We start from the raw sequence: 14,365 nt of genomic DNA, 5'->3' as shown, positions 1-14,365 counted from the left end.
CTCTAAGCCCTTAGCTACATGTTTACCCCTGGTTGGCTTTGAGGAATGAGTCACCACTGGAGAGTTGTGTGAATGGAGTAGAAAGGCTGCCTGTAATTTGAAGGTAGCTGGGCTTCTCCTTGAAAGTGTTTATGAGGTTAGAAGTGGCTTACCTTGTGATTAGTGCTGCTCCTTTTTCCCTAGAGAAGAAGCGTCCACTTCACATTTTGCTCTTCCCAAAGTGCCTCGTAGGAACGACCCGCCAGACATTTTTGAGATGTCTCTAAGGCTTTTTTGGAGTTGGCTTATAATAATGAGGTCGTCCTGCTTCAGAGAACAACTAATCACGCCAAGCAGACAAAAACCCTAGGTTTTCCATCCTTTATTCTGAGTTGGGGTTGAGGGGGGGAAGTTGGTGACCTTGTAGATTTAAACAGTGTTCTCTGCTTCTGGAGGATGATGAGGTACTGAGAGCCTTAGCTTTTTCATCAACTCCTTTTAGATTGTATGCTTTCCCCACCCTCTGCCCGCAGAGCTACTTGGGAAAGTAATGGTGCCTCACCTTTGTGAAATGATTTATGGTTTGCAAAGCACTTTCACATTGTTCTTTCACATCTACCTGCCCTGACTAAATTGTGGGCAATGTGGCTCTGGTCACCCCTACTTTACAGGGAGAAAACTGAGGCCCAGAGATGAAGTGCTTTGCTCAAGGATTAAGAGAATCAGTCAGAGTTCACGTTCCACCTCTGAATCCCGCCTTTCTTTCCTTCTCTATGTTTTATTATAGGAATGTTCTGCAGACACATTTTCGTTGCTAAAATTTTAAATACTGTGGAAGTGTATGGGAAGAAAAGCTTTGCTCCTACCCTTCTTCAGTGTATATTAATTCATTGTTTTCTTATGTGCTTACTTTTTTTTTTTGGGCCAGTCCTGGGCTTGAGCTCAGGGCCTGAGCACTGTCCTTGGACTTTCTTAAGACTAGACCTCTACCACTTGAGCCTTGTGCTTACTTTTTGTGTGTGTGTGTGCTAATACTGGGGCTTGAATTCTGCTCACTCATGACTAGTGCTTTACTAGTTAAGCTGAGTCTCCAGTCTAGTATCTTCTGTTTAATTGGAGATAAAATCTCTCAGTCTACCTGGTCTAACTCTGAACCTTGTTTCTGAGATCTCAGCCTCCTGAATAGCTAGGTGTGAGCTAGTGGCACCTATGTATTTGTTTTCAACAGTTGTTCTGTGGCATGGTGGTTTAGAGCCCCAACGAGTCACAAGACCTAGGTTTAATTCTGTCTGGCACTGTGTACTTGTGTGACTTTGAACAAGATTCTTCTGTGCTTCAGTTTTAAAATCTATAGAATGGGGATGTTGATAATTACTATATACTATTGCCAGGTTTAAATGAGTTAATACATGTAAAGCCCTTTGAGTAGGGCCCAGGGGGATCCTACATACAGTATCTGCTGTTATAGGAGTCGGCAATTACCAGTACCATGACTAGTCCATATGTACTTTAAACAAGAAGTCATATTTTGTGAATTAATGTCTGATTCTCTCCCTTCCTCCTTATTTCCCTCCCTTTCTTCTTTCCTTCCATCCTTCCTCTTTTTTTTTCTTTTTTTTTTATTGTAATTAGTAAAAGGGTTACATGATATTTGCCAGATAGAAGGTGCATTAATTCACATACACTGATACCCTTTCACATGTCTTGGTACCCGTTTCCCTCCCCCCCCCCACCATCCTTCCTCTTATTCTTTCTCTCATTTATTCATTCATTTGTTACTGGAGAGTAAACCCAGGATCTTTTTTGTTTTTTCTTTTGCCAGTCCTGGGGCTTGAACTCCAGGTCTGAATACTGTCCTTTGGCCTTCCTCAAGCTCTAACACTTGAGCCACAGCACCACTTCCAGCTTTTTCTGTGTATGTGGTACCAAGGGATCAAACTGGGTCTTTTGTGCATGGTAGGCAAGCACTCTACCACTAGGCCAAACTCCCAGCCTGAATCCAGGATCTTGAATATGCTAGGTAAGCACTGTACCACTGAACTTGGTATTCAGCTCTTTTTTATTTTCTATTTTGAGGTAGTCTTGTAAGTTGCAAAAGTCAGCCTTAAACTCTTTTTGTAGATGGGGCTGACCTTAAACTTAAGATTCTCTTGCTTTAGTCTCTTAAGTACCTGGATTTATAGGTCTCACCATTCCCAGCTTTTGGGGTTGGTTTTTTTTTGTTGTTGTTTAATAATTCTTGGTGATATTTTCTTATCAATTCTTAGATATTCATAAGAGCAGTATGATACTTAATAGTTTGATGGTCTCTCTCTCTCTCTTTCTTTCTCTCTCTCTCTCTGTTTTTTGTCAGTCATGGGGCTTGAACTCTAGGCCCGGGCACTGTCCCTAAGCTCTTCAGCTCAAGGCTACCACCCTACCCTTGAGCCACAGGCCCACTTTTCTACTGATTAATTGGAGATAAGAGTCTCGGGTCTTCAGTGCCAGGGCTGGCTTTGAACTGAGATCTTCAGTAGCTAGGATTACAGGCATGAGCCACTACGCCCAGTTGATGTCTCTTGAATTGTTATTTTATCCATTCATTCACTTATTAGGACATATTGCTGTTTCTTGCAGTTTTTTTTGTAGTCAGCTGTTTTTCACAGTATTTTGGGGTATGTTCTTAAATGTGTAATTCTTGGGTCAAAGGATTTGCAATGCATTGAATCTAGTCCTTTCCCCTGCATCCTCACTAATCCTGATCTTACTAGTATCTTTAATTCTTGCTATTCATTTGGTCTAAGAACACTATCTGCAGGCTGTGTGTGTGTGTGTGTGTGTGTGTGTGTGTGTGTGTGTGTGAATACTCATACTGTGGCTTGAACTAAGGTCTCATGCCTTACTTAGCTTTTTACTCAGTTTGCCGTCACTTATGGCATTTTGCTGATTAATTGGAGATAAGAGTCTGAGGGATTTTTCTGCTTAAGCTGGCTTTGAAACACAATTCTCAGGTTTCTGCCTCCTGGATAGTTAGGATAACAGGTGTGAGCCACCAGTGCCCAGATCTTCACAGGATTTATGTGAAGGAAAAAAAAAAATGCTTCCCTGATAAGAAAAATGACTTGGCCATATAGAAAGTTTTAAAGCATAACAATAAAATGGAAACTATATACTGAACAACCAGCCTAATAAACAACTAGTTATCATAATTTTGAAGCAACCAAGGGCCCCTCTAGATCTGAGCTCTGTCCTTGGGTTTTCTGAAAGCTAGAGCTCTACCACTTGAGCCACAGCACCACTTCCAGCTTTTTTCTATGTATGTGGTACCAAGGAATCGAACCTAGGTCTTCGTGCATACTAAGCAAGCACTCTACCACTAGGCCAAACTCTCGGCCCCCATATAGGGCTTTTTAAAAAAAAAAAACAAAAACTATTTGTTTTGGGCCAGGAGTATGGCCTAGCGGTAGAATTCTCCCCAACCTTGCATGAAGCCCTGGGTTCGATTCCTCGGTATCACATACACAGAAAAAGCCAGAAGTGGTACTGTGAGGTAGAGTTCAAGGACAGTGCTCAGGCCCTGAGTTCAAGCCCTAGGACTGACAAAGAACAAAAACAAAAAACCATAAAAACTATTTATTCATTGTTTATGTGGTACCAAGGAATCAAGCCCAGGGCCTTATGCATGCTAGTCAAGATCTCTACCACTAAGCCACATTCCTAGTCTCAGAGGTTTTTTTTTTTTGTCTTTTTTTTTAACTTAACATTAATTTTGAGATTTATTAATGTCAATGCATGTTGTTATAGTTGATTTATTTTCATGGCAGAATAGTAGGTCATTGTGCTATAATATATCAGAGCTAATCAATTCATCTGTTTGTCAGTGAGCCTCTAAGGTTGTATATACTGCTTTTCCATTACAGAAAATTTTGCAATGGCCATATGTGTGTGTGAGTTTACCAGTATTGGTGCATGAACTTAGGGCCTTGTGCTCTTGCTTGGCTTTTTCACTCATAGCTGGCACTTTAACACTTGAGCCATACCTCTAGCTCAGCATTGTAGATAGAGTCTCTTAGACTTTTCTGCCCTGGCTAGCTCCAGACCTCAGTCTTCTAAGTCTTAGCTTCTGAGTAGCTAGGATTACAGGTATGAGCCCCCTACCCTGACATTCATTCTCTCTCTCTCTCTCCCTCTCTCTCTCTCTCTGTCTCTCTCTCTCTCTCTCTCTCTCTCTCTCTCTCTCTCTCTCTCTCTCTCTCTCTCTCTCTCTCTCTCTCTCTCTCTGTCTCTCTCTCTCTCTCTTTCTCTTTCTCTCTCTCTTTCTCCCTCCTTCCTTGTCTCTCTGTCTCTCTCTTTTTAAATTTGTTTAGTACTGATGATTGAACCCAGAGCCTCAAGTATGCTAGGCAAGTGCCAACACAATGACTCTCTAAATTATTGAAGTAGAAGCTTAAATTATTAATTTGGAGACTTGTTTCTTGGTACTGGTTCTTACTGGGCAGGTACTCTACCACCACCTATATCTTTCAGCCTCCTCCTTTCTTTCTTTCTTTCTTTCTTTCTTTCTTTCTTTCTTTCTTTCTTTCTTTCTTTCCTTCTTTTTTTTTTTTTTTGTTGTTGTTTGCAGGGTTTGAACTCAGGGCCTGGGAGCTATTTCTGAGCTCTTTTGTTACAGGGGAGAGCCACTGACACTTGATTGATAGTATTGTTTTTATATATTCTCATGTGTGTGTGTGGGGGGGTGTTGGTTCTGGAGCTTATACTCAGGGCCTGGGCGTTATTCTTGAGCTTTATTTTTATTATTATTTTTTTTTTTGTCAGTTCTGGGGCTTAAACTCAGGGCCTGAACACTGTCCTTGGGCTTTCTCAAGGCTTGTGCTCTACCACTTATGTATGTGGTACCAAGGAACGAAACCCAGGTCTTTGTGCATGCTAGGCAAGCACTCTACCGCTAGGCCAATCTCCTGCCCCTGAGCTTTTGTGCTCAAGACTAGTGCTCTGCCACTTGAACCACAGCCTTACTTCCTGCTTTTTTAGGGATGGTTAATTGGAGGTAAGAGTCTCCTGAATTTTTCTGCCATACCTGGCTTCAAACTGTGAACCCTGGATCTTACTCTCCTGAGTAGCTAGGATTGTAGATGTAAGCCACTGGTGCCCAGCATGATAAATATAATTATTTATTCCTACTGACTTTTTTTTTTTGTCTAGTTGTATGTGGTTTTGTTTTGTTTTGTCTTTTTGTGCTACTGGATATCCAAATCTGTCAAAAATCTGTTATACCAATTGTTTTATTCCCTTAGATAAGATGTCACTTTTCTCTGGCTGCTTTTAAGTTTTCAAAAATTAGTATATATTGGGGACCTGGAGTTTGGCCTTGTGTTAGAGTGCTTGCCTGGCATGCTCGAAGACCCGGGTTTCATTCCTTAGTATCACATAAGTAGAAAAAGCTGGAAGTGGTGCTGTGATTTAAATGGTAGAGCTCTAGCCTGAGAAAGCCCAAAGACAGTGCTCAGGCTCTGAGTTCAAGCCCCAGGACTGCCAAAAAAAAAAAAGTATATATTGGTTGTCTAAGAGCGAGTTTCATTGTGACATTTTCTTGTATGCCAAATAATGTACCCAGGTAAAACTTACTTCCCTGTCTTTTCTTCATCCCCTATCCTCAAGATTTTTTAAATTAGTCTTTCATTATGATTATAAGTTTATGACTTATGGCAATATGAATTTAAGGTCTTTCTGTTTGGGATTTGCTTGGCCTCTTGGATTTGTATGTTTATGTTTTTGCCACGTTTGAGAAGGAAAATTTCAGCCTTTGTTTATGAGTACTTTTAACTCATTCATTTCTTTCTCTCCTGTATCTGGGATTCTAATGAACCCCAGGAATTCATCTGAAAGAATGGATGGGAGAATCTTTCCAGGCTCCCACCCAGTCTAATTGTTTATGCTTTTTTTTTTTTTTTTTTTTTTTTTTTTTTTTTACTGGAATGCCTGGATTAGTGAAACACACTGGGCTTGATTTTCATTGGCTATTAACTCTTTTGTTCTAAGCTGCCTCGAGGTATAGGGAATTGGCATTTTAATCAGCGTCTAAGCTCATGTCCTGAGGAAAAGGACTGACAGTCATTCTGGCTATTTTGAAATCATTCCCTCTTTCTTTTGTAATATTCTCTCAACATAAATATCACAGCTCATTTACAGGGCATTCAAAAAGTAGTTAACCTGTGCTCAGAGCTGTGAATGACAGTGGAGCTTAAGGAGTTGACATAAATAACAGAGAGGCATATGCCATGGGAGACTGGTTCTGAAGGAATTCAGGGAGAGGAGAATGTTTTCCACAGGATGCTAGGCAGCGTCATGAAGATGTGGTTTTTTAACGTGGACACTTGTGAAACTCATAGATGCCCTAGGAAAAAATGAGAAGCAAAGATATTTAAAGCAAGAGAACTGGTGGGAGCAATGATAGTGAACTTGAAAAGCCGAGGATGTATTGGATAAGAGAAGAAATAAAGGACAATAACAAGCAAAGTGAGTTGACCCAGCTGGTGAAGAGTCTTGTATGTTTTTAGCTTTTGCTTAGTGGGCATTTAGTGTTTTTGTAAAGCTAGAGAGCTACAGTAGCTTAATGTTAGAGCAACTACCTTAGTGTGTAGAAGGCTCTGGGTTCAATTTTTTAACCAGTCCTGGGAGCTCAGAGCCTGAACACTGTCCTTGGATTTTCTCAAGGCTAGAGCTCTACCACTTGAGCCACAGCACCACTTCTAGCTTTTTCTATGTATGTGGTACTGAGGAATCAAACCTGGGTCTTCATGCATGCTAGGCAAGCACTACCACTAGGCCAAACTCCTGGCCCATTTGGGTTCAATATCTTTTTTTTTTTTTTTTTTTTTTGGTGGATTATGGGGCTTGATCTCGGCCTGGGCACTGTTCCTGCGCTCTTCAGCTCAAGGCTACCACCCTACCATTGAGTCCCACTTCCTGTTTTCTAGAGGTTAATTGGAGATAAGAATCTCAGGTCCTTTTGTGCCCAGGCTGGCTTTGTTCCTGGATCCTCAGATCTCAGCCTCCTGAGTAGCTAGGTTTACAGGCATGAGCCATCTAGGCTCTGGGTTCAATTTTTATCCATCCCCTCTCAGAAGAAATCCACTGAGCTTTACTGGGTGTGGGCATGCACACGTAAAATTCTAGCACCAGGGGAGTGGAGGCAGGAGAATGAGAATTAGAGACTAGCTTGAGCTTCATAGTGACTGTGTGTGCGTGTGCATGTGCGTGTGCATGTGCGTGTGCATGTGCATGTGTATGTGTGGGTGCTCGTGCATGTGTGCGTGCTCGTGCATGTGTGCTGGAACCAGGGCTTGACCTCAGGGCCTTGAGTTTTTGCTTGGCTTCTTCTCTTATGGCCAGTATTCTAATATTTTAACTATGCCTCCATTTCCGACTTTTTGATAGTTAATTACAGATAAAAGTCTCAGGGATTTTTCTGCCTGGACTGGCTTTGAACTAAGATCCTCAGATCTTAAGCCTCTTGAGTAGCTGGTATCATAGGCACGATCCACCAGCTTTTAACCATAAAATGTGTTTGTTTTTGTCTTTTGAGTTATAAAATGAAATCTGCTTCATCCTTAGAAAATGAGGCTGGGGGCTGGGAGTGTAGCCTAGTGGAAGAGTGCTTGCCTAGCATGCACGAAGACCTGGGTTTGATTCCTCGGTACCGAGTACATGGAAAAAGCCAGCAGTAGTGTTGTAGGGAAGTGGTAGAGCGCTAGCCTTGAGGAATGCCCAAGGACAGTGCTCAGGCCCTGAGTCCAAGCCCCAGGACTGGCAAAGGAAAGAAAGGAAGGAAGGAAGGAGGGAAGGAAGGAAGGAAGGAAGGAAGGAAGGAAGGAAGGAGAAAAGAAAGAAAATGAGGCCGATCTTTAGATAAAAATCTGTTACCTTGCTTGCTTTCATTGGGATAGTTTTCATAGGGCTCCTGGAAATGAGGTTTGAATTCTAGTATTTCCTTACAGTTTGTTTCAAAAATCCTAATCTTCTAAAAGAGCTTCTGTAACTTTGTGGCTGGTTGTCAGGAGAAGAAATTCTGGGTTGGAGATGACCAGTCCAGGGATAACTTCTCCATCATTTGGGAAGAAGTGTCCAGGCAATGTGTTTCCTATAATCTGGAACTCAGGGCAGCCCCACTGGTGCTACATGGACCAGTGTACTTTATGGTCTCTGTTGTGGTGGGAAAAGGACTGTCATATGACCTAGAGATTTTCCAACACCCAGGAATGATCTGATCTTGGGAAAGTTAACACTACTTCTCTGGACCTCATTTTTACTGTCTGTGAATTGGCAGGCGTAAACAAAGCCCATTTTATGGGGCTGGCAAAAACACGTGCACTAGGTAAGGGATTATTGTTGCTGTCATTGTCATTATTAGGGCAGCGTGGACATTCTCAGGCTGACTCTCCAGAGTGAACTGACAGGAGAGGAACTTGATCATATAGCCCAGAAGGTATCCAGGTTTCTGGTGGGGCAAGGCCTGTTCTTGGCCAGTTCTTCTGCCTTGCTGCTGACTCCTCACCCCAGTGCTGCTGGAAGCTGCCTTTGCTGCTGCAAGCTTGGGAGCATCTCCTTTCAGACACCCTCAGTGGAGCTCAGCATTGTGGGCTGCTTTTGGTGATGGGGAGATCTCCTCCCCCCACTAAATTAAAAACTAACCTGAGGGTTCTACTAATGTTCCCCACTCAACATTCTTGCTGCTGTTTGCTTATTAGAGGTTCTAAATGATGTCTGGAGGGGATCTCAGACTAATACGTCAAGTCTTTTGAAGAGCAAGTCTCCTGCATTGCTCAGGGTCAGGAGTCCTGGGCTTGCAGAGTCCTTTTTGAGCCACTTTTCTCTCTGGCAGGCTGGCAGGAAGACTTATGCCATGGTGTCTGGCCACTCAACTGGTCATTCCCTGGCTTCAGAACTGGTGGAATCCAACGATGGACATGAGGAGATCATTAAGGTATGCTTTATTTTCCTCCCCTTTCCTCCTTACTTTTTTCCTAGTCAATGTAGGAGAGGGAGTGGTAAACATTGCCAAAGGTAGCATATGGTTTGACTGCAAAGAACCAGATTTGAGAGGCTAGCTCCTGGCTGTCTCTTGCACAGGTCTTTTTATTTTATTTTTTGGGGGCTATGAACTTGGCCTGAGCAGGTCCCTGAGCTCTTAAGTCAAGGCTACCGCCCTACCCCTGGGCTTGGGAGCTATCCCTGAGCTTTTCAGCTCAAGGCTATCGCCCTATCCTTGAACCATAGCCCCACTTCCTGTTTTCTAGTGATTAATTGGAGATAAGAGTCTCACAGCTGGCTTTGTATTGCCCGGAATGGCTTTAAACCATGATCCTCAGATCTCAGTCTCCTGAGTAGCTAGGATTACAGGCCTGAGCCACCACACTTGGCTATCCTGCACAGGTCTTAGTTAAGACCAGAGGACCACAGACTGCCTGTGGTAATTTGGCCTCCAGCATGGGATAGATAGGATGGTTTTTCTAAAAGTTTGTAAAAATCAAAATACTTATTATTTTTCAAAGATTGCTTTATTTAAAAAAATTATTTTTTGGTCCGTTATAAGGCCTGGGCCTTACACCTTGAGCCACAGCACCACTTCTAGTTTTCTGGTGCTTAATTGGAGATGAGTCTCAGAGTCTTTAGTGCCCAGGCCAGCTTTGAACCATGATCCTCAGATCTCAGCCTCCTGAGTACCTAGGATTACAGGCGTGAGCTACCATGCCTGGCTTTCTAACTTTTTTTTTTTTTTTGCCAGTCCTAGGCTTAAGCTCAAGGCCTGAGCACTGTCCTTGGGATTTCTCAAGTCTAGAGCTCTACCACTTGAGCCTCAGCACCACTTCTGGCTTTTTTCTATGTATGAGGTACCAAGGAGTCGAACCCAGGTCTTTGTACATGCTAGGCAAGCACTCTACATCTAGGCCAAACTCCCTCCCTGCCCTGGCTTTCTATTTTTTAATCTTCCTGAATTTGCCTACTTTGGATATTTTGTAGAAATGTGATCATATGGGGCCAGGAGTTTGGCCTAGTGGTTAAAGTGCTTGCCTAGCATGCATGAAGACCCGGGTTCTATTCCTCGGTACCACATACATAGAAAAAAGCCGGAAGTGGTGCTGAGGCTCAAGTGGTAGAGCTCTAGCCTTGAGAAAACCCAAGGACAGTGCTCAGGCCCTGAGTTCAAGCCCAGGACTGGCAAAAAAAAATGTAATCATATACATTTCTTTCCTAATCTTTTAAATTAATGCATGCCAATTATATGTATTAATGGGATTCAATGTAATCATTACTTAGCATATACTTAGCATATTTTCAAGGTACATGCATGTTTTGTAGCAAGTATCAGTACTCATTTTTTTTTTTCGGTCCTGGGGCTTAAACTCAGAGCCTATGCACTCTCCCTGAGCTTCTTTTACTTAAGGGTAGCACTCTACCACTTGAGTCACAGTGCCACTTCTGGCTTTTTGCTTATGTGGTACTGAAGGATCGAACCCAGGGCTTCATGTGTGCTAGGCAAGCACTCTATCAGTTTCCCAGCTCTCACTTTCTAATGATTGAATAATATTCCACTGAATTAATTTATCACATTTGTTTATCCATCAGTTGGTAGCATTGGGTTGCTACTGCAGGTTAGCTATTATTAATAATTTTCCTTTCTTTTCTTTTTTGGTACTGGGGATCAAACCCAGGACATTGCACTTGCTAGGCAAATGCTTTGCCACTGAGTTACATCCCAGCCCTTACTAATAATTTTTGTATGAAGCTTGATCTATAAAATGAAGATATAAAGATGTTAATACATCTTTTCAATTCTCTAGCTTTATCCCTGGAGGTGCAATTCCTAGATTACATGTTACTTCTTTTTTTTGGGGGGGGGTCAGTCATGAGGCTTGAACTCAGGGCCTGAGCTCTGTGCCTAAGTTCTTTTGCTCAAGGCTAGTGCGCTACCATTTTGAGCCATAGTGCCACTTTCGGTTTTCTGGTGGTTAATTGGTGATAATCTCATAGACCTTGCTGCCTGGGCTGGCTTTGAACCCCATCCTCAGATCTCAGTGGCCTGAGTAGCTAGGATTACAGATGAAAGCTAAATTTTTGAGAAACTTGTAGACATTTTCCAGAGCATGTTCTGTGTTTTATGTTTTGACCATCATGTATCCATTTTTATATCTTCTCTGGAAAAAATAGTTGTTAAAATCCTCTCTGAATTGTTGAATTTTGAATATTCTTTTTTTTTTTTGGGCCAGTCTTGGGCTTAAGCTCAGGGCCTGAGCACTGTCCTTGGATTTTTCTCAAGGCTAGAACTCTACCACTTGAGCCTCAGCACCACTTCTGGCTTTTTCTAAGTGTGTGGCACCAAGGAATCGAACCCAGGTCTTCATGCGTGCTAGGCAAGCACTCTACCATGATCCTCAGATCTCAGACTCCTGAGTAGCTAGGATTACAGATGTAAGCTCCTGGCTTCCTATTTTCATTTTAGAGGCTTTTTTTTTCTATAGAGTTTTTGCTTTTTTTGAGATATAATCATAGTAAATTTTCTCTAGCTGGTCTCAAACTCACAATCCTCCTGCTTCTGCTTCCTGGGTATCTGGGTTACAAGAATATTCTACCATGCTCAGCTCCATCCTACCTATTTTGTCGGTCGTGGGACTTGAACTCTGGGCCTGAGTGCTGTTCCTAAACTCTTCGGCTTAAGGCTACTGCCCTACCTCTGGAGCCACAGATCCACTTCCAGTTTTCTAGTGGTTAATTGGAGATAGGAGTCTCACATTCTTCAGTGCCCAGTCTGGCTTTGAACCTTGATCCTCAGATCGCAGCCTCCTGAGTACCTGGGATTACAGGCGTGAGCCATTGTGCTTGGCTCTATATACAACATTTTGTTGAACATAAATGTTAGTAAAGTGTCGATGTATTTTATAATACAAGCAATACAGAAAGATTTTCTTAATTGTGAAAGATTCAAGCATGGTATGCAGAGTCATAGCCCCTTCCACAGGAAAAGTCACAGTAAATAGTTTGGTATGTATTCTTCCAGCCTCGTTTCCATGAATTTGCAAACATGTGTTTATGACCATGGCTATGTAATGTTTGGCTAAACTTATTAGGATATATTTCTACTTGTAGATTTAGTAAGTCTATGAGTAAGTGTATTGTTTAACTCTTTTTATCTGAATCACCAGATTGTCTCCCTGTGAATTTGTGGTAATAGGTTGCATTCCATCAATAGATGAGGCCATGTCTTCATATGGAATTAATTGAACTTGAGGTCTTATAACATACAGTGTCACTGTCACCATTTCAGGTATACTTGAAGGGAAGGTCTGGAGACAAGATGATCCATGAAAAGAATATTAACCAGCTAAAGAGTGAGGTCCAGTATATTCAAGAGGTTGGTACTCCTTTTTTGAGGTCTTAGACCATTTCTCTATACCTTACATTTTGAGGATCCTTTCTTTTATGGGTTCTGTCTTTCTTCCTTTTGTTCCCTTTATATTCACTTTATACTTGCCATGTATACTCCATATCTCAAATATACTTATTTGTTCATTCACTTATTTAATGATTTGTGAGGAATTTTTATTTCTTCCACTATTTTTTAGTGTCCAGGCCAGTTCTGAGGCCTGAACTCAAGTTCTGAGTCCTGTCCAACAGCTTTTTTACTCAAGGTTAGAGCTCTAGCTCTTGAGCCATAGCTCCACTTCTGACTTTTTGGTGGTTAATTGGAAATAAGAGTCTCATGAACTTTCCTGCCTGGGCTAGCTTCCAACTCTGATCCTCAGATCTTAATCTGAATAGCCAGGATTACAAACATGGGATATCCACTGGCACACAATTTCTCCTACTTTAAAAATAAAAAATTAACATCAATTAGTTGTATATGAAGATTTTCTTTTTCTTTTCTTTTCTTTTTTCTTTTGGTAGTTCATGGGGCTTGAACTTGGCCTGGGCACTGTCCCTGAGCTCTTCAGCTCAAGGCTACCACCCTACCTTTGAGCCAGGCCACAGATCTCAGCCTCCTAAATAGCTAGGATTACAGGCATGAGCCACCGTGCCCGGCTATGAAGGTTTTATTTTGACATGTTCATATATATATAATGTATCCCGATCAAGCTCACCCCTCCATCATTCTCTCAAATATTGTTTTGACCCTTTGGATCCAATCTGTTAATCAGCAAATACTGGAATGGAGGTATGTTCAAGTGGTAGAGCACCAGCTATGAATGAAAAAGCTAAGTGAGAATGAGCTCAAGCCCCAGTACCAGCACACACACACACACACACACACACATCAACATATACTTAGGAAGTATAATATACCTAGCTATTCTGTCTGGATTATTCCATCTAGTGCTGTCAGCTACCTCCCCAGCCTTTCCCAGCCCCTCCCTTGCTTGTTTTTCTTAGCATTTATTACCATATATTGAACTGTATACTATATACATGTTATTTGTCCTTTGTGTTGTGTTTCTCCTTAACTAGAATGATAGGCAGGTTTGGGGGTTCATCTGTTTTGTTGTTGTACAGGGGAGACTTTCCCCACTTGACCAAATTTCCTCTGTCCCCCAGGCAGTGCTTAGTGCTAAATTCATAATAAGTGGGGGGAGGGAGGCAGCTCACAAAGTTGTTTCTTTCCCTACCCTGAAGCTCAAGGATCTTGCTTTGCCATCCTCAGGCCAGGAACTGTCTCCAGAAGCTCCGGGAGGATATAAGTAGCAAGCTTGACAGGGATCTAGGAGACTCTCTCAATCAACAGGAGATACAGGTAACAGGGAATGGGGTACCGTAGCTTGGAAGAGAGAGGTTCTAGAGGATGCTGGCTTCTTAGAACACCACACTAAATTAAAGCTTCATAAATGGTCCTAATTTATTGACAAATCCTATTATCTGTAAGGATTCTGTGATCAATTGTCTAGTAATGCACTTTTGCAAAGACAATTAATGTAATACCAAAAAAAGTGCTAGGGGCATGACTCAGTGGTAGAGCACCTGCTTAGCAGGTGTGAGGCTGAGTTCAAACTCAAGTACTATTGCACACATGCACACACACACACACAAACACACACACAACAGTCACTTATAAATACAAACTTTTTCCTGGCACTGATGACTCATGCCTATAATCCTAACCGTTTAGGAGACTGAAATCTGATAGTCACTGTTTGAAGGCCATTAAGGAAAGTCTATCAGACTTTTATTGCTAATAAATTACCAAAATAACCAGAAATGGAGTTTTGGTTCAAGTGGTAAAGCACTAGTCGTGAGCAAAAGAAGCTCAGGGACAGGGCTCTGGCCCTTAGATCAAACCCCAGGACCAGCAAAAATAAATAAACAGATATAGCAAACTTTTTATAAGTTGACCTTGCTCGGTTTGGGTGGCATGTAC

General features: G+C 42.0%; 1 protein-coding gene across 2 annotated transcripts in view; it reads left to right on the top strand.

Annotated features, from left to right (window-relative positions):
• Window positions 1-14,365, top strand: part of Tuft1 (tuftelin 1) — a 42,306-nt gene that overhangs the window by 8,819 nt on the left and 19,122 nt on the right. Inside the window, exons 2-5 of one of the 2 annotated variants that reach the window (XM_090340998.1) lie at window positions 8,372-8,446; window positions 8,843-8,944; window positions 12,284-12,370; window positions 13,655-13,744. In XM_090340998.1, the coding sequence (XP_090197124.1) occupies window positions 8,372-8,446; window positions 8,843-8,944; window positions 12,284-12,370; window positions 13,655-13,744 (354 nt within the window). The remainder of the gene's footprint in view (window positions 1-8,371; window positions 8,447-8,842; window positions 8,945-12,283; window positions 12,371-13,654; window positions 13,745-14,365) is intronic. The other variant, XM_090340999.1, reaches the window with a different exon arrangement.

Source organism: Megascapheus bottae, chromosome 10 (assembly GCF_031878675.1).
Source record: "Megascapheus bottae isolate mThoBot1 chromosome 10, mThoBot2.hap1, whole genome shotgun sequence".
NCBI classification, from domain to species: domain Eukaryota; kingdom Metazoa; phylum Chordata; class Mammalia; order Rodentia; family Geomyidae; genus Megascapheus; species Megascapheus bottae.
Note: the sequence above shows the minus strand (reverse complement) of the source record. Positions and strands in the feature narration are given on the sequence as shown.